The sequence below is a fragment of the Lonchura striata genome, chromosome 7 (assembly GCF_050655825.1).
Source record: "Lonchura striata isolate lonStrDom1 chromosome 7, ASM5065582v1, whole genome shotgun sequence".
NCBI classification, from domain to species: Eukaryota; Metazoa; Chordata; class Aves; order Passeriformes; family Estrildidae; genus Lonchura; species Lonchura striata.
In genome coordinates this window covers 4,733,638-4,760,257 of record NC_140709.1, presented here as the reverse complement: position 1 = coordinate 4,760,257, position 26,620 = coordinate 4,733,638, and the positions used below count along the sequence as shown (strand labels likewise).

General features: G+C 41.6%; 1 protein-coding gene across 2 annotated transcripts in view; it reads right to left on the bottom strand.

Moving 5' to 3' along the window:
• LRP1B (LDL receptor related protein 1B) overlaps window positions 1–6,804 on the bottom strand; it is a 627,450-nt gene extending 620,646 nt beyond the window's left edge. The window contains exon 1 of one of the 2 annotated variants that reach the window (XM_077784902.2): window positions 6,528–6,804. In XM_077784902.2, coding sequence (XP_077641028.2) covers window positions 6,528–6,609 — 82 coding nt within the window. In that variant the 5' untranslated portion in view covers window positions 6,610–6,804. The remainder of the gene's footprint in view (window positions 1–6,527) is intronic. The other variant, XM_085584138.1, reaches the window with a different exon arrangement.
• Between the last annotated feature and the right edge of the window lie 19,816 nt (window positions 6,805–26,620).

Below are 26,620 nucleotides of genomic sequence, written 5' to 3'. Positions count from 1 at the left end.
CCAAAATACCACTGCAAAAATCAAAACTGCATATTTCCATTCTCTCTGCTCATTCAAGCAAAACCAAGAATGACTCTTATGAACTGCTGTTAAAAACAGAGCTCTACAATAGTGAAAACTTTGAGGAATTATACATATTATTTTGAAGGCTTAGATTTTTGTTTCTAGCACTTATTCTACTGCTCTTGAAGTGTAAGTCATTCAAGAGTGCCATGTCTAAAAGTTACCAAGGGATGTCCTACAGACAACCAGGCAATAGATAGCCCAAAATACATGGGTATTTCCAAGAAAAGGAAATAGGTACAGACTTGTTTCTGAAGTGAAGCTGAGTTTCAGCTGCCTGGCTCCTCTGGAAGGCCTCATCACTCAGCAGGAAGCAGCAGGAGAGGTGTTTAGGAGCATCGGGCACGTTGGGAAGAGCATTTCAGGATGCAACGTACCATATCTAGAACTCGTTATGCTGTAATCTGTTTTTCCACCTCGGAGAACTAGGCTGTATTTCTAACTGCATGGAAATAAAAATCTCCAGGCATACCTCACTTCCAGACTGGCATTACATCATCTCTAAAAAGCCCTATTACTTAGCAGCACACTCTGCATATTGCAGTGTTTTGTTATTAATACACCATTGCAATTTATAGCAAAATGGTCAATAAAAATGCAGTTTCTGAAGAGACAAACAGCCTTCTGTCCGGTATGCAGCCCTACCCTCAGACTGCCAGGGTTCACATGCACCACACACAGAGCCCAACCCCAATTCTGGATTTACATACTGCTTGGGAAGCAATGACATATACAACAACAAAATATAATGGGCTCGTATAACACTTCCCAGGTACAGAGAAAAATCTGACTCCTGCTATGTGGATCTTGCAAATTAAATCAGATTAATAACATGGTGAACGTATTACTGGCAAAAGCATGTGTTTATCTCTAATGATCCTTCCCAGTTGCCATTAAATCTAATTAAAAGGCACTGAGTGAGTTTTATTAGAATTCCATTACTGAGGTCCAATCCTGCTCTCACACAGCCCAGCACCCATGGGAAAATGCCCTTCGCTCCTGCAGAGGCTCCAGAGCATCCTCACCAAAGGAATCCTGGCAGCAGAACCACGGCTGGGCTGGCCAGCTGATTCTACAGCAACAAGTCCTGGTTATTTCACTTTACCAACTGCTTAAAAATGAAGATTTGTAGCACTTTACAGCAGTATGTTTTGGTACATCTTGGAAATTTGTCCCATTATGGTCAACAACTGGCGAGCTAGCTGGGATAAGTTTACAAATATTTTCGTCTCTTCGATAGAGATGATTTAAGGGGGGAAAAAAATTCAACTTGTTCAATTAAAAAGCAAACTAGTGGGTTGGACAGAAGGTGCAAAGTCATTATTTGAGTAATTATATTTTTTAAGAAATCCAATTAGTTCCTAATTGCACTTACAAATTTAAGACCTAGTTCTCCAATGTCTACACTTAGCCCAAACTGACATTAAATACAGACTCAATAGTCTGTATGACTCGCTTAGAAGTAGCCAAGTTCTGCTATTTTCATCTTCACTGTTCATCATTAAGAATGTTTTGAGGAAGTGCAATTAAAATGAGTTCTCTAAGCAAATTTTTTTTTAATTGCGTTTGAAGAACAAGACTATTAAGCGACAGATTAATGCATAAAAACTAAGAAAAAAGCAACAACATGCTGGGATTCCAAATATGCTACTGTAACAAAAACAGTGTTCTATTATCTAAATTGCCAGCCTTTCTAGAGATAGCCATAATTCTAAATTCACAAGTTACAATTATGTAAGTCCTTAGAGCCACTGCAAAATGGAGAAACCACATTTCTTCAACTGCAAACAACTAGTAAAGGACCTGTAAGAAGGTGCTGGAGGAACACTCATTTCCAGCCTGCAGACTGAAGTCAATGTGAGTTTTGACATGTTAAATGCAGAAAGATTGGGGTCCATATGAACCTCAAAGGTATGGCAAATATTCAGATTTACATAGCAGCCGTCATGCAGCTCTTCAAAGGAAGCACCGTGTGAAGTGAGAGCTTCCCTCCAAGCCTTTGGAGGACAGCTCCTTCAACCTGCCACAGCTCCAGCAGAACTGCTGTGATAAATTAGTAAAAGGCTTGCTGCAGAACAAGTTTACACATAGTCTTTTCACATCAAACACCTAGTTTTGAACTTTGAAATGCAGCTTAGCCTTTAAATAGTTAGTGTGTTTCTACCACTTTCTTTTTACTAAACTACAGCTCTCAGAAACAACTGAAGTTAAAACAACCCAGGTAAGAGAGAACATGCACGTCAGTTCACAGAAACCCACACACAGAGCTCAGGCTCCAGGAGTGCCAGGGGTTTGTGTGTGCACTTACACACTCAGCTGAGGGCACACAGACAGCACTGAGTGCCTCCAAAACCAGCCAGCCACTGAAACTGCACTTGTGGACATCTCCCACCATTTCTGACTTGAATTAACCCTTATCACACATCCTGCAAAGAACTGTCCCAAATTCCTTGATATATTTTCACCCTCCTCTGTAATGATAGGCATGTTCTTAAGTAATTTTTTTTTTTTTGGGTAAATAAATAAACAGCAAAGTCACTATGACATTGGACGCATCTCTTTTGCACATAAGATACTAATATTTATTATGTTCAAAACATAACAAAGATAACTATGGGAACATCCACCTCTGTAGTACAGCACAGAAAGAGCTTTTGTAGGTTTTTTCAAGAACACTTTCCAACAGATGGCCAAGCTGGAGCTCAGTCTGGTGAAGTACAGCAGTGCTGGTACACCCAGTTTCCAGCATTAAGCTGCTAATAATGACAAAGTTGTATTGTAAAGCTCCCGGTGCAGAGTCACCTGCTGTGGCACCTTACCAGGGAATGAAGGCCATCAGCAGTCGTCCCAAGGAGACAAATTTATTTTGCCTGGTTTGTGTTTCTGCTACAGGGTGAAAAATCCAAACTCCCAGCCTAACCTTAAGCCTGAAAGTTCCATTTCAAAGTAATTTGCTTCAAGATTTCACTTAAATACAGTCAAAGGACACTGTGAGAACAATAAATTCCCTGTTAAGTGGGACAAAGGCAGAAGTTTTAGAAGTGGTTTTGGGACTGCAGAAAGGAGTAAAATTCATGAAGATTTCTCGTTTCTTAAAAAAAAAAAACAAAACAGTTTTCAAATCAGAAAAAAAAAAAAAAAAAAGTGTGATATGCCATCACTCATGAACTTGAGTTTTAAGTTATGTGACAATATTTTCCCATGCCATATAAAGTCTCCCTTTGCAGGAGCATCTCTTGTCTGTAAGACTTTGCTGAGAAGCTGTTTCACCATGCCAGCAACTGCCTGAGAGCTCCAAAACACTAAAACCACACATGAAAGAATGGGAGAAGACAGTGGCTCAGTGCTGCTGACAGCAGTGACGTACCACCAAAACCCAACACAAACAAGCCTCGGCACAGACAGCAAGTCGATTAATAACGAGCAATGCAACTCATTAATACTGGTGTGGATACACATCTCACTGACAACACTGAGATTATCCAGTCAAACTCCCATTATCTGGGGCATCTCTGCAATTTGGATCACCCCTAAGTAATCACTCCAATAGTGCAGTGTATCCATGTAATGATGTTCACGGCAGCAGACACAAAAATCAAGGATGACAAAAAAGGGTGTAGGAGCCCTGGCAGGGAGCAGGGTGAAGCTCCAAGACTGGGAAGAGCTGTGGGAAGGAAACGCCCACCAGAGCCACAGACACCGATGGGACCTGTGAAGTTCCCTCGAGCGTCGGCAGGGAGAGCAGGTAACAAATGTTGCCTTCTCAGCTTCTCAAACTGTTTGCAAGGTTTTTCTCAGGTTCCATAAATTCATTTGTTGCAGCTATACTGTGAAGGAGTTGCAAGTGTCACAAGGAATCTGAGTCCATCCATTTCTTGAGGAAGATCTGACTGAAGCGGAAGGAAAGGAAATCATCCCTTTGTGGCTTCAGTGGCACAACCTCCGCTGCAGCAGGACTTGGCCCTTATCCTACCACACTCTCCTGGCCGGATTCCCTTCTGCTCACTTCCCTTTTTCATCTAATTTCCAGCTCCCCTTCTCCATATCATTTTCTCTTCACAATTTTTTTTATATACATGAAGTTAGAGGAGCTGTAATCTGGCTGAGGACAGACCTGATAAGATGGAAAGAATTTAACTGTATTTCAAGAGAAAAAGGCTCATTTAATTCAAACTTTGGTGGGGCTCCCCCCACCTCTTTTTTTCCTCCTGATGTTGCCCACTGATCTAAGAGAAAGTGTTATCTCTCCCTAAAGCACCTCAGTAGTATGTTATATTACCATGGCTACCACAACACTGCTATTAACACAACCCATGACATTTTCCCAATTCGCTTATTACCTATGGCCAGGCTCAGTGCATTCCAAATTTCAGTGCCTTTCACATACAGTAAGCTTAACATGCTCCAGTGACTCAGAATTTCCTCCTGTAAAGGAAAATCAACCTGGTATGGTCAATAATTTTGGCACTGTATCATAAAGTTTATCTGATGTGCAAATGTAATTCCCTTTCTGGATGCCTCATCCTGAAATCCCTTTTAGGTTGAGACCACTTGACATTTTTTGTGAAACAAAATGCCTTTTAAGTCATAATTTGTGCAGTGCTCGGTTTTGATAAGACATGACATTATGATATGATGAGTTAGTTGATTCTAAGTAAATTTGATTTATCCCACTTTTGGGGCTGGTATGATTTACAAAGATGCTGCCTTTTAAGATAGGATTGATTTTAATATAAGGTGGCAGCACCTTTTTTCTTTTTTTTTTTTTTTTTTTTTGTGAAACACTAAATCAGAGCAAGGTAACTATAAAAAATTTAAGAAAAGGTAAAATTAAACAAAATTTAAACACCAGAAATTAATATTCATGCATAATTGGCACTTGCTTACTGCTCTGAAGGAATACAGAGTGACAAATCAATTTCCATAACAATTCCACAAAATGTTTGGAAGTTTGCTTTTTATTCATAAAATCATATGCAAGCTACGGTTGCTGAAATCTAATCTGACCATTCTGTGAATACCCTGGAAAGTTCTTGAAATATTTTCCATCAAACAAGCACTACCACAATCAGGAATCTTTGTGAACAAAAGCAAAAGCATATGTACCCTTCATGAAACTGAAAAGATTTCCTCAGAACCTTTCATCTCCGGCTGTTCAAGTGCCGTTCTATGGAGCACCATCCTCATTTCCTCGCAGTATCCCTGCACCTTGTGATGCAGTGTTTGAAACATGCAAGTTTGCGATGCTGCAGCAATACTTTCCTCGTTGATAGGTAGTTATTTCTCATTTTCGCAGCATGAATCACCTATGTAATTCTGATGGCTACGTGGGAAAGGGACGGGAGAGCTTTGGTAGTTCGACTGAAGCAGAAATCTCTACCCCCGACCGACTGCGCAGAGGCATCTGCACTCACCCAAACGAGTTGTAAGCAGTTAGTAAACATTTTAGTAGGTAATGTGTACGTGATGGAGAGGATGTCTAACAGTGAGAATTCAAGGCTTTAGAGTTACATTTCTACTGAAATCTAACTAAACCCCCGCAGACTGCGTACACCACCCAGGGCATCTCATTCATGAGATCACGCAGTTTGGGAGCGGAAGGGCTACAACAAGCCGACAGACAATTTTCTGGTGAGCGGGGCTTTCCACAGCGGTACGAAAACCTGAGTCAGAGCAGCACACCGCCGTTCCCGCACCTGAGCCACACGGAAGGCGGACTTGGGCTATACTTAGAAAAATATCCAATTCAAACATCTCGCAGGAAAATGAGAGCGCGCTGGTGACTGTGCAATAAGCGAGGCGAAACCCAGAGCCCCGCTCCGGCGGGGGAACCGCAGCCCTCTTGGATCAGGGACTTCTCCGAGAAGAACAGAGTTGGAAGTTCCGTGATCGCCCACCCCGCGGCTGCGGGACCCCGAGCCCCCGTGCCCAAACCCAAGTTCGGGCACCGAGTTCGGGAACATTGGGAGGGAACTTTTGGAAGGCTGTGGGGAGCGGAGGGCGCTCGCCGTTCCTGCGGCACATCTCCGCCGGCCGCAGGGCTGGCTCGGGGAGCCGCGGCCGGGACCGGGGCGGGGGTCGCCGGCAGCAGCGGCTCTTTCCCCCCGTGGCGGATCGCACCGGGTGTTTCGTGCCCGGCGAGGTCATCGGGACCACTGGGGACATCATGCCGCTCCTCGCCCCCGTCTATTCGCCGCCGCCAAGGTTCGCCCCCAAGCCAGCGCAGCGCGCCCGCAAGCCGGGCGTGCGGGAGCGCGGGGATGGAGCGCGGCGAGGATGGAGCGCGGTGAGGATGGAGCGCGGTGAGGATGGAGCGCCGGGATGGAGCGCGGTGAGGATGGAGCGCGGTGAGGGGTGCGCTCCGCGACCGCGCCCGTCCGCGCAAGGCGCAAGGGAGCAAAACTTCCCGAGCAGAACCGGCGGGAAGTTCCGCGGCTCCGCACCCCGCCGCGGACGCGCCTTACCTCCGCGGGCTGCCGCTGCCAGCGCCTGGGCGACGGGCGGTAATCCCCAGAGCGTCGCCAGGGCCAGGAGGAGCGCGGACATCGCGGCGGGCGTGCGGGAGGAGAGGCAGGAGCCGAGCCTGTCGGCCGCGGGTGCGGAGCGGCAGAGCCTGTGCGGGGAGGAGGCGCGGCGGCAGCGCCGGCACTTTGCGGAGCGCGGAGCGCGGCTGGGCTCGCCGCACGCAGCGAGCGGGCAGCGCGGGGCGCCGGCGGCCGGCAGCGCCGCGCTCCGCCCCGCACCGCCCCGCGCGCCGCCCCTCGCGGCTCCGCGCTCTGCCCCGCACCGCCCCGCGCGCCGCCCCGCGCGCCGCCCCTCGCGGCTCCGCGCTCTGCCCCGCGCCGCCCCGCGCGCCGCCCCGCGCGCCGCCCCTCGCGGCTCCGCGCTCTGCCCCGCGCCGCCCCGCGCGCCGCCCCTCGCGGCTCCGCGCGCCGCTCGCGCCGCCCGCCTGCCGCACGCGCGCGCCGGAGGCGCGAAGCCGCCTCACGGGAGGCGCCCCTCAGCCGCTGCCCCCTCCCGCCTTCACTCTCTGAAATTTGAGGGGTTGTTTCGCCTTGCTTTTTTTTTATTATTATTATTATTTTTTTTTAATAATCCGCAAAGGCGAGTGAGTTAGCAAAAAGATACATGCAATTGTTAAAAAAAAGGGAAACCCCCACCAGCCCTTTTGCCGCGTGAAGCCGCGGGGATGCTGAGGGACGGCGATGCTGAGGGAAGGGGATGCGCACCTCCCGCCTCAGAGTGTGAGCGCCAAGTCGTTGTCCAAAGATGCCCAGGTAAATTTGGCTTCGGTTGATGATGCTCCACGGAATCGCCGGATGGTTTGTGGTAAAACACCAAAGCTCATCCAGTTCCAGCCCTCCGCCATGGGCAGGGACACCTTCCAGTAGAATAGGTGGCTCCGAGCTTCGGCCAACCTGTCCTTGAACAGGGTTTTGTTTTTATGTAATTCTCAGACAATGAAAGTAGGGAATCACGCTACTTTAACAGCACAATGCCATATCCAATGACCGCTCAATCTTCTCTAAGTGTTCTTTTTTGTCTTGAGGTCTCAGTTCACAGTCGATACTGCCTGTTTAGACCTTGTGTAAGAGTATTACCTTGAAATGGTCCCATACCAAAACTACAGTTCATCACATCTTCACACATTTGTTTTCTTTTTTTAAAAAGAAAAAACAGACCCTTTAATAGGTGAAAGGTGAAAAAGCTTCTACATCATCCTCAGATATTAGTTTTCTCCAAAGACAGCTGGGTGCTAATATTGATGGCTGAGACCTTCACATTCCAAGGGTAAAGCCTCAACTCTTTCACCTTCACGTGTATATCCACAGCACAGAACCTAAATACCTTTTATATGAAGCACTACGGCCAGGAGGCTTCCAGGACCAGACCAAGCAATGCTGAAGGACAGAAAAGTACACAACGTAGTATGTCAAATATTTCATTATATCTGTTGAACTGGGGGAAGTTCAGTTGCCCAAGCACTGAAGAGCCCAGTCGGGGTCCCGGAGTCGTCTCTGAGGTCAAGGATTGTCAGGACTCACAGAGGGTTGCAGGTTTGCTTGTTGACAGCAAAGAATTTGCAGCCAAAGGGGAAAATCCAGTTGGATCAAATTCTGCGCCTTTAAAGTCTGTGTAATTCACCTACAGTCAATTAGTATTTATACAGCCATAACAGCAGAATTATGGATCCCAGAGTAGAAAACCTTTGCTAATCTGGCAGTGTCCATGGCCTTGGAAATCGGTTGCTTTTATAACCAAAATGAAGTCATGCTGAATGTCACACTGAAACATCATTCCACTGAGTTTATGGAAGAGATTGCTCTGTGTCCTGCCTCAAACCCCCCAAGCCACCTATACAGCTCTTAGGCGTTAATTGTGGCTTTATTTGAGCAACCTATTGCATTTCAAATACAAAAATCTGTAGACGCTGGAGCAAAGTGAGAAAAATGTGTGAAGGAAAATAAGGGAATTCCAAGTTTTAAGGAACTCCTCATTAAATCAGTGACATGTTCCTGTGCCAGGACTGTCACATGGTATAAAGACACACATATTCACAGCAAACATGCTGTCCCAGCATTCTCAAGATGTGGAACTATCTTTGCAGAATAGTCTTCTTTCTTCTTGCCTTCTCACAAAATTTTCTGCAAAATTTTCAAACTCTGCAGGGTTGCAAGTGGTGATGCTTTTCCCCCAAAAGCTATCTGTTAATTGGCGTGCTGCCCTTTCGTGCCTCCTCACAAAAGCACCTCAGCTAAAGTCCTACTTTTCAGCCATCTAATTTGCTCCTTTTCATTCTTATTCCATACTTATTTAACAACAGTCCTCTCTACTCTCCATGAATAATTTCCTTTAATGATACAGTGCCATTTAGTGCCCATTCTAAACATTAGCATTTATGAGACACTTTGAAGAACTGATTGATCTTGCTTTCAATACTGCTGATCATATATGCACATAAGCTTATTAAAATATTTAAATGATATTTATAATAAAAGTCAGTGGCCCCCCTGTTTGCAGGACATAAAGTGTCGATATGCAGTATTCGGTGTGAATTACAACTTAAAATGCAATTACTGATAAGTAATTATTTTCCAAATTGCCTAAAAATGTAACTTGCTTTAAGATAACACCATGAGGCGAGAATTCTTATAGAAGTCTCGCATTTAAAATACAGGCTGTTGAAGAAATAAAAGCTGACCTTTGATAAATCATTCCCCTCAGCCTCATTTCCATTAAACATCAATTGCTATGAAATGTTGGAAGGATGGCGTGTCTCTGATGGAATAGGATGACCTCAACAGTACAGTAAAAATACAAAGAAGTAACTCAACTCTCGTCTCTCCTTTCCACATCCAAAAAAAGGCTGCACCAAGAAGTGTATGAAAGTTTTAATGCATATATTCTAATGCATATATTCTATGAATAAAAAAAAAAAAGTTTGCTGAAAAGTTTGCTGAAATGATCATAGTCCAAGGCAGTATTTATACATGTATTATAATTTAGATGCTTCAAGCCATCACCTGCTGTATGACAGGCTTTTTAGCCTCAGACTTGAGGAAAAAAAGGGAATGGCAATTTTAGCTGGAAGCAGTCTGTGCATTCCCAGCCTCCCTGTTGCTGTTTGAATGCACACAGCTGTGTTCAGATTTCTGTGTGGTGTCTGAATGTCGAGACACACAGGACCAGTGCAGGTACACAGCCCAGGAACCAGTCTGGCTTGTCAAATATTTATTGAAGTCTTCACTCAGTCCCACTTGAAAAATCCAAATCAGAAGCACTGGGGAGTTGCACAGAGAGCGGATACAGTGGAGAGCTACAGAAAAAAATCCAGGGAATCTCTTTTTCTTGCTACAGCCAAAAAAAAGAAGTTAATTGCACAGGAGACTAGACTAAAATACTTGTCAGAAGTAAATTCAAAGTTAAAACTGCTGTTAGAGATCTGTTCGCACTTCCAGGACTTTATAACATCTACCTCCTAATCAGAGTTATTAACACTGACAAGTTAAATAAATTAATTCATCAAGCTATAGAATATTATGAAATCTCTTATTTAGATAAATTAAACAAAGTAGAACCAATCATTCATACTTGCCGGTATAATACAACAGAGGAATATTAATTATCGCCAGAAGGTAATTCTGGCATTAGTCAGCATGAAAACGCCCGGACTGCATCACTGAGACCTGGGTTGTGCTCATGTTTATTGTGTACCCGCCACAGCCTTCGAGTGGTTGTGTGGGTCGGCAGGGATGGTGGCAGCAGTGACTCCCCAGTGCCTGGTGTGGCGGGGACAGTGGGGACAAAGGTTGCTGGCTGGTGTGCAGCCCTTTGCAGAGCATCACAGTGCCTGGCCTGGTTGCTAGGGGATGGTGCTGGCAGCCAGACCAAAGGCGGTCGGGTGCCCTGCCCCGTCCCACCACACAGAGAAAAGTTGCCAGGCAGCAGCTGACACAGGAGCAGAAAGAAAGAAGGGAGAAAGTATTTGAGAGGATCAAGAAGAGAAGAAAGACTAAAGATTAAAAACAGAACAAAAAAAAACCCACCCTATCTGAATTCAGAGGGTTGCATTACACGCTATCCCTGGTGGAGAAAACATCCCTGAAGAAATTTTTCATTACTGCAATGCAACGTTGGTTTCATTATTAAATACTTTCTGAATGTGCATCTCCAACAGCTGCAGTAAAAGTTCTCCATGTATGAGCTGCAATGTGGATATTTGCATACCAAGTGTCATGGATGGAAATTGCTGCCTGGCATTCCAGATGATTTGGTGTGGCTTTAATACATAAATTGGGAGGTATTAAAAGCCACATAAAAACAGATCAGTGTGAAGACCCTGCCTCACTAGTGCAACAATAAATGGGACACAAAGCAAAACATAAAGTCCCAAACCTGGAAACCATGACCTTGATCCGCACTAAATTCCATCTTCCAGCCATTGTAAAGAAATTCTGTGTTTTTTTCCTTACAAAACTCTCAAGACGTGGTGCTGGCCCACACCAGGGGAAATGCAATGAACTGATGCAGCTCTGCTAAAGGGCAGCTCAACACCAGCTTGTGGTACCCAGACATCTGCTCAGGACAAGTGACATTTTGCAGTTAACTGGACATGCTTTAGCGAAGGCATAAATGGGAAATCTTAATGCTGATTGCGAGGTTTGGTTCTCATAAAAATAGCCTCATAAAAGTTATTAGAACAGAAAAGAACTCATTACCTTTCCAGTCTGTTTAAAGGACAATTTTGGCACACACACACACTTTCAAAAGAAAGTTCTAAATCATTCTATTATCTAAGAAATTAAGAAGTTTACATAAACCAGGCGAAATTCCTTACCCACCATCCTGCTGTACTCAGAGGTGCTGCACTCACATGCAGGGAGAAATTAAATTTATTTCCAGTGAGTGGAATAGAAACTCCAAAAAACAAAATATTCACAATCACTGCTCAGAAAAAGTATGAAAAGTAGAAAAAAAGAGAAAAATATCTGGTTCCACCTGTTTCAAACTCTCATAGTAAAATTTGTGACCTGACCATGGGGCATATTAGTCAGTTCAAAGTACTTTCTTTACCAGTTTATCCCAAAATAAATATACTACATGGCTCTGAATAGCACAATAAAATTACCTTTGTTTAATATAATGTAGTTTTCTGAGACGGTGGATAACCAAAGTTCATCTCCCAAATATCCATGTTAAGCATGTGCTTAATCATGATTTTGTTCTACATCTTTAGTCCTGAAGGTCCAGTTACTGAAATTGTTGAGATTTGAACAACTAAGTGCCTCTCCAGTAGGACCAAGGGATAGCAGAGACCAGTCCTACCATTAGCAATTTAGGATTAACTCCATCATTTATGGCATTCACACAAGACCTATTCAAAAACCCACATGAAAATTGCCAAAGAAGAGAACTCATCCTTTTTTCTTTTTATTTTCCTTTTTAAATTAGGTCTTAATGCAACTTATTTATGAAATTTTCAATTTCATTGTGCAAGTGTTGTGAAGTAAAGTGTACAACTTTATCTACGTCTTTTATTTTCCTAAACATGGCACCAGGAATAACTTACTAGGATCTTCCTTAGTGATAGCAAATGATTAAAATAATAATAATGCATAATGCATAATGTCATTGGCAGAAGTCATTATCCATTTCCACAATCTCCTATTATGTTCCCATATCTTACTGCTCTCAAGGATCATCTATTTGCCATTTGCCAGAAGCACAGAAGGAATATCTAAAAAAAGGTGTTTTGTTTTTTTTTTTTTAAGACTGATACCTGGTGGTGCTGAAATTAGAGATACTTGTATTGTAAATGGATGGTATTTGACAAATATCAATTGTGTGTTCCCAGTCATGTAGCATAAGAAGAAAAGATGATATACCACAGAAATAAGGTGACTCTTGACAAACCTGGAGAGCTCAGAGTTTTTTGGCATGCCCAGGAAACACATAAACCATTTCTCCTTATGCAATAAAATCAACTATAGCTAATGTATTTATTCTTAAAAAAAAAAATTACAGTTGCCCCTCTCTGTTGTACATTGGCTCTTCATGTCAAAAGTATTCCAGCTTGAAGCAAAACAGTGATGATGTTTCACATTTGTATTTTAGATGATTTTCCTAAGGGAAGAGCCCTCCCTTTTCACTCCAAACATACCTCCACAATTCAGCAGCCTTATAAACTTATTACATTTTCCCTTCTCAATAAACGTTAGACACTTGCATTACTGAAGGAGCCTGTATGAACACTTTCCTTCTGGCACAATATTTTTCTACAGAGAAATGGAATTTTACTATTTGGATGAGGTTTAGTCCCGTGGCTGGTGGTGCATCAGCCCAGGCTCTGTCCCACCCCTACTGCAATGGCATCAGCACTGCCTGGCCAGGCATGAGAGCTTCTCTGTGTAACTGTTTCCCATCCAAACTTCCTTTAACTTTCCCTCTAGGAGAAATTAGTGCCATTTACCAGTCTGAGATGTTTGGAAAATTATCCTGCTGACAGCTATTATAGTGACTTTTTACTCTCTTCCTCCAAAATGTATCAGAATGAAAACTTATGAGTCTGCACCACAGCGTTTCAAAGGCTAAACGAGCCTCCCCCCGACTACAAAGCAAATTATTGTGTGACGGCAGCCAGGTGCCAGAGCAGGGTTTTCATTCTGGTTTTGGGCTAAATCTGATTAATCATAAAGCAGATCAAATAAAAGAACATCTGGTACAAGATTTTTGCCATCAGATAAAGGCTTTACGGTTGCAGTCCAAATGACTGCTGTGGCAAACAGCCACCACTACAACAGTAGGCAAAATTTTCCTTCCTGGAAAAAAAAACTATTTACATAAATAATTGTTTCACTCCATAAAGCCAAGAATAGAGCATGCAAATATCATTAAAGTTTAAAACAATCCCAAAAACTCGGTAGGCGAACAGTAATTGTCTCTACTATTGAAGCATCATGTAAAAGGTACCTTGTTTAGAATTTAAAAATGCAGAGAAGCTCCACAATCTGCACGATGCTCTTATGCTTTTAGCATAATCATGCTCTGAATGTCATTTAAATGCACCTTTTAATATAATTTTGTCTTTCATCGGGGAATAGTGAGGCTGCGACAAAAAAAAAAAATAGTTTAGTTTATTTTCCTCACTTTTGTTCCTTTTATAAAAGGTAAAGTGAAAATGTGCCCCAGGGTCTGCCCCATCCCGGCGCAGACGATCTGAGAAGTTTGGGAGGAGCGGGATCTGTTTGCAGTCCTTGAGTGCCCCCCATAGGCTACTGCTCAAATCATCACTTCGAACTAGGCTCAAACCCAAAAATCTTTCAGTTTTGGGGGAAAAGGAATGTAAAGTCTTAAAATCGAAGTCGTCTCCCCCCGCCCCTCCCCCCGTAATAAAATTATAGATCACAAAGGAACATTACAGTGGTTTCCACGTCTGTAGTGCCAGTCACTATTTACATTGTATTTTATTTTTTGAATAGTCTGTTTAGTTGGGTTAAGGCTTCAGATAATTCTAAACACAATTTATTTCAATCTGGCCAATCAAAATGAAAAAATAATAGATATAGCATATTTCAAGAAGCATAACAGTTACTTTTCTAATTCAAATTTTTATGGGAATAAAAACTACAAAAGCATACTGTAATTTGAAATGGTATAGTTCCCAAAATAAGATAATTTATATAAATTCATAAATTCTATTTGAAAATTAAAAGACCAAAGCTACTTATGATGAATTCTTAAAAAGTAGGACTTTTAAACTTCTGTAAATATTCTCTCTTTTTATAATTGACTCTAAAATATATTCTCCTTTTATCTGTGGTTGATGTTAAAGCAAACCTCACATTTTGTAGATAAAGAAACTTTGCACATACGACCATGGCAGGGTCAGATACCTCCTTGTCACATACCCACCCACCTTTGGAGCATCTCATGTCTGCACAAATGCACTTAAGGAGCATGAAGAAGGAAAGTGGTAGAACAGGCAAAAGAGACTACTGAGAAAAAAAAAAATTAAGTGGGATTAAAAAAAAAAAGTTTAGTGAATGTAATCATTGAATAATATGTTAGAAGGTGATTCAGAATGGAACATAAACTCTCTGAGGGTTTAATTTCCCCAGGCTTATCTAGCTAATGCTGTTAGGGAATCACAGCATTCACTCTCATGTCTGCAGATGGAATAACAATGAAACACAGAAATTGCTACATGGAGGAGAGGGAGAGCTGCAAATGAGAAACTACAGTGAACGATGCAGAGGGAAAATCCAAATTCAACGTCTAAACAAAGATCACATTCATCTTTATTTATCTCTTCCTTGTAACAGAAGCAGGTAGATCTGTTACCAGTGCAAGTGCACAAATCAGAATAACATGGCTCTATACTCTGAATTTAATCCCTGACCTAAAACTGCCGAGTAACTGCTCCCATGGAATGACTTTGACTCTCCTGAGGGTGAAGCCCAGCTCATCTGCTCTTACCCTTCTCTCACAGGAGAGAATTTAGCTCACTGCCTGATGCAGTGGGACATTCAGCAGCCCCTTTCTCTGCCCAAGCTCTGCAGTGCACATTGAGTAGGTCTGGAAGAAGTTTCCTTAAACAAGTTGCTAGAGAGATCTTGACTGATAACAGTTTTACAGTCACTGCTTGAACTTTTAGAAGAATTCTTCTGAAAAATGGGATTCTGATTCAAAAGGCTGATTTGCTCCCTTTTCCCTCTCTCTGTCTCCTCTAAAGAAGAGGGGTATTCCCCTCCTCTGGACAGGACAAATTCTGAATCTTCTTTACCTGGAATGAGGATACATGTAGTGCTGGTGGGGGGAAAGGAGAAGAGTAGAGAGACAGAAGACCTTTATGTTGAACCAACTCTTTGTTTTGGTGATCCTGGTTAAGATGGGAACTCACTTCAATAACCTGAGCAGCTCTTTCATGGCTGTGTGCTACCTGCCCATCTAAAGGGGGAGCAGAGCAAGCTGTGCACTCATGCAGAAATGAAAGGGCTCTGGATATTAGCTAATATCCAATGCCAGTTACATCTGAAAAAATACTTCAAGGGCTTCAACATTTTTTTTCAATGCAGCACAGCAGGAAAAGAAAGCAGATGATGTCAAAACACACGTGGCTGTCTGTGTGTGTGAGGGACCTAGCCTGAGAGACTAAGGCTTTACTTTCAGCTCTAATAATGAGGATATGAACATAAACCTCTTCTTCTCTATCCTTTTCCCTAGACAGCAACAAGAGTTCTCTGCACATGTAGAAAAATTAGGCTCAGCTCCTCTTCACCATGCAAGAGAGACACAATTCAGCATCTGCCTGCTCCTTTACAAAGGGCTTTCAAGGATTCTGTCATATATGTCTGAAAGGAAACTTGCAGCAGGATGAGAGAGGAAATTTCGTCATGGATAAATAGCTAGGTGATTAGAAACAAAAGGTAGCAGAAAATTATTATTATTTTCTCAATGAGGAAAGTGGAAGTCACTCCAGGAGTCCCCAAGGATATTTCTGCAGCATCACTTCAAAGCCAAGAAGACATCTCTTGCATGTCTTATATTGGAATTTATATTTTGTCCTAATACATGGAGAAGCCTTGTATAAACCAGTAACCTGGTGCCCTTCCTCTGAATGAGAATGCAGGGGATTGAAGAGTGAGGAAATGATACAGGGAGCAACAGAAGACAGAAAGGGAAAGCCAAGAAATGAAGAGAAAGTCACTGGTAGCTGGGCCAGTTGGGATTCGTGGTCCTGAGGGAAACATTCTCCAGCTGATCTGAAAAGCTTATTCAAGTTTTAAAATTATATTAAAAAAAAAAAAAAGGAAAGCAGAAGCAAGAATGCAAATGAATTATCTGATGGAAAGAGGTGTTAAATACCATTGGCTCACAAGAGGATTATTGAATGAAGGGGTCCTGCAACTTTCAAAATCAGACCTTATTTACTTATTTTCTGTCTTTTTCTTTGCAGAAGAATACACACTTTCAGATGAAGAAAATAAACTTAAACTAGCAGATTCCTCACATTAACTTGTTCTGAACACTATATTTAAGAGGTACAAATGTCTGCAAAAAAAAAACAAACAAAGAAAAAAACGCAGTTACAAGGGATGGTACTTAGGTCTTTTCTCAAAGTAAACAAAAGTATCTCTGCAAACATAAGAAAAAAACTTTTAACAATCTCTCATATTAAACACACTTTGATAGAAACCTTAATTCATTCTTTCTGAAAAAAAATATCTACAAGGATAATGCTGTAGCAGGACACGTGGCTGGGATTATTTGAAATGAAAGCAGGAAGATCTTGTAGTGCCCTATGGCAATCCGTCTGGGGAAGATCTCAAAAATATCCAATACTTACTTTAATATAGTCTGTCCCAAAGGCAAAACTATTTGCTTTTCACAGGGATTTTTATGAGCTACATCTTAGAAGTAATCACTGGCAAAGATAATTTATTGTTAGCCAGGGAGGATATTGAAAGGCAGGGGAGCTATTAATCATCTATGCAGATATGGGTGAGATGCTGGCCCCATGGAAGTCAATAGTAAAATTCCCATTGACATCTGTGAAGCTGGGCTATTACTCTCCGTGCTGGAGGTTTAAGTGTTTGCTCTGTCTATTAGGTCAAGCTTCTCATTCGCATAATTTTCTGATTGACAGAGTTACGCCAGGGTTTGAACGAGGGAATAGCTCCAGTTTGCTGAAATGAATATTTTTTTCCAGGAGGACTGCTTCAATATTTATAATAGGGATTGTTTCTGTGTTACAAGGTACAAATATGCTGTAAACATCCGGGTGTAGAGGTACAGTCAGTCTTTGTTCAGAATTGGGAGGAGGCCGTGGCTGAGATTGTGTTGGGTGAGATATTGTCATTCTCTCTTCCTGGAAAGTCCATTGGTGCTTAATCTTTCTTTCACTGGGAAAAGTTCATAATGGAGCTATGAAGTACAACAAACTAACAGCAAGTCCAATAAACAATCCCAGAAATATCTACACTCAAAATGCTTTCATACAGTTACCAGTGTCCTTCAGTATAATTCATGCTTTTCATGGAAAGTGGGGATATGAGTCCCAAGAGTTAAGTCTGTGTAAAAAAGGGAAAAAAAAAGCCAGAAAAAATACACAGCTTTAAGCAAAGCTCTTCCCTTTTCTGTTGGAGAGGGTGATATGTTTCATAGTGGGCCATTTGGTGACATTATGCCACTTATATGTCATGATCAACACACTCTCACTCCTGCTCAATATTTAGATTCTTTGTGAAATGTGTTGCCGATGCTTCATAAAGCTCCATCTCCTCTGCAGCCGTAAAGGATGTGATCAAATTATTTCTACCTGCTTGTAGACAAAGGAGGCATCATTTTTAGTCTCAGCCCATGGGAACAGAAGTGATTAAACAATTGCTGTTTAAAAATAGCATCACACATCACCAGCAGTCCATCGCACAGTCAGCTGTAAACCAGCAGTTGCAGAGATGTTTGTTTTTACCCTCTTCTGGCCTGTCATGGCAGACAAAATATTCTCTTTCTCCAAATTGATTTGTTCTGAAAGCTCAAGTATATTTGTTTTCCTGAGCAAGTTCTTATGATTAATAATAGTAGGTGAGAGTTATTCTGTGTGCTTTATTTTAATGAATAAAACCCAAATCACAGGGAGGTTTGTGTTCAAACAAGGATGGAACAAAATTCAGTGAGAGATTTTTGCTTTTCATGTGTCTTTTCTTTGGTGTTCAGGATTCAAATCTGTAGCAGCACACTCCAAATCCCTATATGGGAAAACCAGGGTCAGGCCCTAGTGATGGATTAAATCTCACTATCCAGAATATTTGAAATTGCTGTTTTGTTCAGAAGCATGGGGCTCATAAAAGGAGCGATAGCCTTATCTATGTATTTGTTTTCATGTATATTCAAAACAGACTGAAAAGCCTGGTCTCTCTTAATTAAATCATGAATAAATATGAGATTTCCTCCTGTTAAAGCCCAGCCTGCTTCCTGAGCTCAGACTTTCCACACCAGGCGGGCTTGGATCGTGCAGGTTCAGCTGGCTGAACCCTGTTGTCAGCAGCTTGAGTGATATGTTCAGAGTGCATGATCTGGTCTGGCACATAGAGAATGAGATCTATTGAACACGATCCTGGTTCCCCAGAGCCTGAAATTCAGATTCAAAAGATGCACTGGCCTCCTTCCTAGGGCTGTGGGATGTCAGTCCTGGCATTCAGAACAATGATCCAATTTCCTGGGACCCACATTTCTTATTTCCACCTCAGAGAGAAGCATATGCTCCTCTCTAAGGAGTCAGGCAGCACAAGGTGAAACCTCCAAGTTGGGGACTCATCTCAGCTTCCTAAAATACAGCCCTACCTTTATTCTCTGGGGAAGCGAGCACATGGAGCAGCCAGGAAGCTGAGAGAGCGGATCTGGACCAGCAACCAAACTCAGCAGGAGCACACCCAGATCTCAGGGATTTTGGCAGGCATTGTTCTCCCCACCCTTACGTCCCACACATGAGCTGCTTTCTGTGTGTCTGTCATCCTGTGGCTGGCCACCCATCCATCCCCAGTTTGGGAGGGGAGATATCCTGGGTATGGAGCACATGGTGCTGTCCCCTCACAGTGCCGGAGGCAGCCAGCAGCAGCAGAGGTGGGTGGTGCATGGCACGGGAAGGAGCAGGAGGACTGTCCAGGCCATGTGAGCAGTGGCATCAGATGAAAGGCACGCAGGAAGGCATCAGATGCAAAAAGCATCTTAATTATGGCAATTCAAGGCAGAAGTAAAATTGCCTTCCTAATTTTGGAGAGCACTGATAGGAAACACCCATCCTGCTAAGGCTGGAGCACAGATGGAGCTGGACTGCCAGCAATAAGGTCATTCAAGGGGGAATGTGGAAAGGGCAATGCCTTTGGGGTAAGGTCCTGCTCTTTCACTGTATGATGGGTTTCTGCTAAAACTGTCAGGCATTGCCTTTCATTGCCCCAATTTACCAATTCCTTCAGGAGAAGAGCTAGTGAAAAGTATGCTTTTCTGGATCAGATATTTCCCATTTGCCCAAGCTTTTCCAAAGAGCAGCTGATTTCAGTGCCTGTGTGGCTCTGTGAAAAGGCTGTGACAGTTTATTCCTCTGGCTTTTCCATGCAATGCACAAAAGCCTTTCCCACTTCACCAGCTATCCATATCCCCAGAAGTACATCACAAGCCAATATTCATGTAGACTTCCAGAGCACTGCAATATCCTTAGAGGTGAGGGAGATTCCCAAGAGAGATTACTAACCCTGATTTTTTAATCAAACAGCAGAGGGTTGTAATGCAAACAGAGATTGAGATGCCATTTTCACATCCCACTCCTCTGTGTGTTAACCCTCAATAACACCTGATCTGCCCATAGGCTGTGGAAAGAAGGTCTGGCTGTGTCCTGCTTGCACTACCTTCAGCTATGGAAAACAAAACTCATTCTGCTGGATGGCAGGGAGAGGATTCTGAGCCTCCAGGAAACCATAAAGGCCAGCACCTGAACAAGGGACCTGGACAGACTGAAGAAGACATGATGGCAACCTGAAGATAAAAACTGAACCAGGGTAGGAACTGCCTTTTGAAGTGCATTGAACACACAATGCATGAGAAATAGTTATAATTCTGAAGCCAGACCATGAAAGCCATGCTCTGCCACTTGCTATATCAATTTGGGGCACCTTAAAATATGCTGGGGAATCAGTGTGCATATGGTGAAATGTGAGAATGCAACCATGCAAGTGCATTTTTGGTAGAAATGGAGGCAGGGAGTGGGGAACCAGATAAACATAATTTTATGCTACATTGAAATACTCAACACAGGAAAATGAAGGTCATAGTTTTTTGTGTGCATTTGTCAAGTCCAGGCCAGATTTAACAGTCCAATTTTGAGTTATTTTTCTCCCTCACTGTTCCTGTGTTAGAAATCTCACACAAATATTGTAAGAAGTTGTGTAATGGCTTTATTTTCCTTTGGACAGAATCACTTTGATGCTTTGAACCCCATCTCCTACCCCCATCTTCTTATCAGGTGAATCTCCACCCTCTCATGATGCTTCTACATTAAGTTGCATCTCTTGGGCCAATTCAGGACACTCGCTGTCACTGTTGCTGTTGGCAGCACAGTACACAAATTTCAAATTAGCTTTCAAAGTAATCAACATTTTATCATTTATTTATACGTCATCTTTATATCCACCTTAACATTTAAGCATTAAGATAAAAAAATAGTCTTTGAGTTGAATATTGCATTTCACTCTGCATAATTGGATGTATGAGTCTTCTTTTGTTTGATATACAAAAGTCTTGTGATGGGGTGCAATTCAGCTAACATTTCTGCTTTTAGTACATCTTTTTTCCTGAATTTCACTAAGAGGACTGGAAAAAAGTAGATGTGTGTCGCACAGAGCTTTTTACATTATGGAATTCATAACCCTCATAGGACAATAACATAAATGATGCATCATCGAGTTCTGCATTGTCTGAGGCACATACTTGACACTGACAGAGAAGGAGCTTTTCTGAATAATCCTTTCACACCATCAGCCTCGGAGGGGCTCTGCTGCCCTGGTCACAACTCCACCCTCATGAGTCACCCGTACAAAGGGGTCCTGAATGTTTTGCAAGAGTCACTCTCAAGAGTTTAGAGTTCAGCCTTTTTCTGTCACTCATGTAACATCTGCTTTTCAGAAGCAAGGCTTCTGCCTAGCTATTTTTTTTCAGAAAATGGAAAAAACCTTTAGTTCTGTGCTTTGTTACTGGTGGGGTTTTTTGGTTGTTTGTTTGTTTAAAAAAAAAACAAAAAACAAAAAACCTCTTCCTGTTCACACCATTTGCCATTCTTGCTCCCATCCTGGCTCCCAGTGGCCCAGCAGAGGCTGGCAGAGCCCCTGCTGCTATGGAAGGAAGAGGAAAAGGCTTACCACCTTGAAGAAATCAGTCCACCTGAAAATGTCAGGCCACCAAAACTGCTCCTTGTCAACTGCAGCAGGAACCATGAGCTGCTCAGCTTCACAACAGAGCAAAAGTGAAACAAGTAAGAGTGATTTGTTGTATGTCCTGGTGGCTGTTGCTTGACAATGGAGGAATTTTATTAAATTCAGAAACTTTGAAGTTAGAAGGTATCTGGAGACAAAATAAAACCTTGACCCTTTTACAGGTTAAAAAAAAAAAAAAACAGAAGGAAAAGGAGCTCTTGGAGAACAATATCTAAAACAAACAGCTTGGAATACTGGGTATTAAGGACTTATTTGGTGATGGAGAGGAAAACTTACTAGATATGAGTTCCAGTAATAGCTTTCTATAGCAACCACAGAAATATGAGATCTGGGCAAAAGGGGAGAGAGAGAGAGAGATTCCTTTTGCCTCTGCTGATGAAGATAACAATTTTTCCTTGAGAGTGTCTAGAGAAATATATAAAAAGCCTTTTTCACCACATGGTCAACACAGGAATATGAGAATACCTTATAATGTGATGTGTAGCTGCTTTGTTCTCTCTCAATATTCTTACCCATCCCATCTAATGATAGTAGTGAGAAAAAGTTTATTTTCATTTTAAATTTTACTTCTTTGAACAAATCTTTGCTTACTGAGAGGGATTAGCATTTTATTAAGAAGCCAGGGCACACCTGTACAATCATATACTGAAGGCCTTAGATGAGAAGATTAAAATGTGCACTAATTTCAAGATAGAATTTGCATGTTCTGGCCCTTAAATTGCAAAGCTATAGACATAGCTATGGCAATTATATGCTTTTACTTACTAAACTAAAAAATTAAAGATGCAAAAAAGTCAACCTAAAAGAACAAAAATTGATCTAAAAGCTTACCCGAATTACAGGAAAAGTGTTTCTGTTCCAGAAAGAATTAGAATCAACACTGGAAAGAGAGTAATTGGGTTGACTTCAGGTTGACTAATTCACACACTGAAAGTTGATGATCACTGGGATTTGAGATTTGGGGGTTTTTTTTATGTTTCAAATCTAAAGATATTTAAATTATAGCTGTGTTTTGAAATTTCTTTTATAGTCAGAAATAAATGATTTATTTTTGGTTTACTTACAGACAGAACCTACTTAATTTGGCACTAATGATTATTCGTTACCTTATGCTTCCTTTCAACCATATTTTAAATTGCCGTGAAATTATTATAAGTTATGAACATGAAGATGAGTAAAGGAAATCCTGAGTCCCAAACATGAGTCTGATGCTTGTTAAATGCTTTGCACTGGTTGTTTATTACTCAGACACACACAATTTCTTTTGCTTCTCTGCTGCTGTGGAAGGATCCTGTTTGGTTCTGTTGACCTCTTCACCTTAGCATCTATATTTGTACTTCCCTCTTAGTCCTTTAGCCCAATCCTTGCTCAAGCCTAGAAGAAAAAGATTTTGCAGCCCTAAAAGGTTTGCTGCTACCTTACCCAGTCCTGTCTGGCACGACCTTGTGTAAATTATTGTATTCCATATTTATGGCATGGTTCCCCTCTTCCTCAGGTCTTGAGGTGCCGCTAGGAATAGATGTGAATCCTGACAGTAAAAATGAACAACATGAAAGAACAAGACTTGCTCTCTTCCCCCTCTCCTCCCCTCCATCTGAATCTCTGTTTTAGCCAGCAGCACCAAGGGCTTTGCTTTCCTGTTGCAAATGAACCTGTCTCAGCTGAAAGGCAGCGTTATGTAAGATTTATATGTTGCAATTATGAAGTATTATTTTTAGATGTTTCTCTGGCATTACAGCATTTCAGCCAAAAAATCTCAAGTTGCATAAAAGAGCACTTGAAGTGTAAACTTTGAAATGTACTTTTAATAGTGCCCTAAGCTTGGCAGCAAGCCAATATTGCACCAGTCCTGTATCAGGAAGAGCAATAAGCTCCCTAAAGGCTCTGGGTGGGGAACATCAGTCAGTAAGCACCTAAATATTAATACCAGTTTGCATTCAGGAATGCCAAGGACATCCCATTCTCAATGGGATGGCTCAAGCCAAAGATTCAATCCTGAAAAAAAGTCTTTAATCCACACCCCAGTATTGGGGGGCATCAGGATATATGTCCAAACTGCCTTGGTAGGTTTCTTTTGATTTGATGAACCAAGAATTATTCGGTCTAAAACTGGGTTGTGGTCAATGTAAACATAATGAATCAGAAGTATATTGATAAAAGCAGATTATTGCAGAAAAAATGGCCACTTTGTTGCCCTATATCACTTCTCCCCTAAAGGTTCCCTGTTCCTACAAAAAAGTTATTGAAAAAGAGGAGGGGGGGAAAAAATAACACTATTAGTCCAAACCAGAATTTCTCAGACTTTTATCCAGTTTGTTCTGTGCTGCAGAATATTTTCAGGTATCAGTGATGCCATTAATGCAGAAGTAATAGACTTACCTTACAGTACCCATCTCTTTGTGAAGAAAACAAGCTTCTCAAACATCTCAAAATTATGTCTTTTTAATTTTTTTTCCCTGTAATGGTTGTGTCCTCTGTTTTATGTCTGATAATGCTCTGTTAATCAGAGTTATCTCCATGTATCTGATAACTATTTATAGTATAAAGGGAGCACCACTGAGAGCTAGAGCTCCTTTCTTACCAACCAAGAGTCCTAAATTCTTAAACCCAGAAAATCCTGCTCCTCCCCACTTCTGGTCCTCTGGCAAGTAGAAATGGGAAAACTGGAAGGTGTCCCTCCAGCCTGGCACCCAGAGGCCCAAGAATAGAGGAGTTCACATCTCCTTAGAGTGCTTCATACTTCTGAGGCATTCAACTTTTAGTCCAAGTTCCTAGCTCCCACATCTTTGTGTTCTGCTATTCCTGACCATATTTTAAATCTAGATTGAGGTGTCTTGTGGCTGTTTGGTGAGATGTGTTTGCATTTCCACAGACCTGCTGCTGAGCCATCCTCCCTCACCATCTCAGGCAGACAGGCCTTGGCACCCCAGCAGCACACAAGGGCTCCCAGGTCTCGTGTGTTTGCATGTGAAACCAACTTCTCTGAAATTCATCCTGCTCCTACATAATGGCTGTTCTGCCTACTGCAGGATAAAATTAACTTCAAGGTGAGAGATTAAACTGTGTGCATCATCACAAAAAGAACTCACCCGAAAGTTGCCAGCAGGAATGTATTGCAAGAGATCATTCTGCAAGAAAATTGGTTCCATCCCATTTCTGATCCAATCTCATGTTGATTCATGTAGCTCAAATTCGTTTAAAGGAATGAGATAATATTGTGCCAGTGATATGCAGTCATGCTTCAACTTACACCTCTGTCTTCTGCCCATTACAAGAATCTGAAAATGTTTGCAAATTAATCATTAGCATGGATTCAATTTTATTGATTTATTTTAAATTTATGCAAGGTCTTGCTGCTTACAGATGTCCATTCATAGCCTCATGATCCTTACAGATGTTGTTCATTCATAGCAATACTAAATTCATGTAAGTCTGAATTTCAGAGCAGGACCAAAACTAAAAATATTATTGCTTAGGACAATGTTAAATTTAGAAGTAGGAAAAAGGGACCCATAATCATTGCAAATATTTTTATTATATTCCTGGACAGGATAAGTGTGTGGAAATAAAGAAAATAGGTTTGGTACTGGTAATTTTGAGAAGACACATCTTTAGTTTTATAGAAGTATAAGACTCTACTGAGCAGTATCGAATATAGCTCCCTACATAAAATGCTGTTAGTTTGCCTTGTCAGTCTGCTGATGCTCCTGAGCTGCTGAGCTTGGCATGGAGGGGAGCTGTGGGTGTCTTGATGGAGTAACAGAGCCATAAGTGAATATGCTCACAGTTTTAAAGTCATCATTTTTATTCCCTTTCTCTTTAGAGCTCTCACTGGAAAGATTTTATGTTTCTTTGAACTTTTTCAAAGCTGACTGTTAGGACAATGGGGTTTAAATCAGCTCCATACTTCTCTTGTTCCCCTTTCCTCTTTAGATCATCCTGTTTGTTAAGCAGAGATTTCAGGATATTTTCTTTTACCTCTCTTTCTGTTTGTAATGATTTTAGAATAAACTCCAAATCAGAATAGTCTAACTAGACAAGTCAATAAATATCTAATTTAGTCCACAATGCAATGGACATTTAGATTTACATCAAATTTATTCATGATAACCAGCGATCTCCTGTAAAAATCACCAAGATTTGAAATGGTACACTGGGTTATTTTACTTATTTTTTCTTAAAATGTTTTAGCAGTAGTAAAAACCCAAACCCAAGACAATAATTTTATTTCAGCCATTATGAATACACAGAGAGGTTTCCTTAGTTCTGAATTTAAAAGCCTTTCTATTTTTACCTCAAAATATAATTCACATAATTTAGGAGTTATTATGAGTGGTTAATCTATTTTTATTTTTCATTCATTTAGTATGAAATAGAGAGCTGTGGGCTAAGCCCATTAATACAGGATAACTGCTCTATGGAAACTACAAATATTCAGAAGTTTCCAAAGCAAACAACCCCAAACTTAAAAATTAACTTAAAAACTCAGCCTGAGGGAAGCTCAAGGAAATGAATAAAAATATCCAGAAAGAATTAGAATCAACACGGGAGAGAGAGCAATTGGGTTGACTTCAGGTTGACTAATTCACACACTGAAACTTGATGATCTTGGGAGTTGAGATTTTTTAACACTTGTTTTTATCCTCATTCTTGCCCTTACAAGAGGAACCCACAAATGTCTGTATTTCTACCTGTTTTTCCTCATTGCCACGATATAAACACGTATAGGTATGCACATATGTGTGTATTTCCAAATTTATATGGAAAAGATCTTCTTTTAAATGAAATATACCCCAAGCCAGCCAGGAAAATAATTACTGCTCGAGGTAGGCAGGCTGCAGTGCTCATCTGTGATACTGGTCTGGAAATTGTGTGACACAGGAGCTAAAACTTCCACTTCAGATGTGGTCCTAAGGCCTCCTTCACCATAAAAAGTAAGTTGTGATATTCTGCCTTTTTAATAGGGGAAAAATGTATAACGGTGCAGTGTGACTGAATTCTGAGCATTTAGCTCAAGGTAACACAAAAATAATTTCACTTACTTCAATGAAATAATTTCACATCTAAACTGG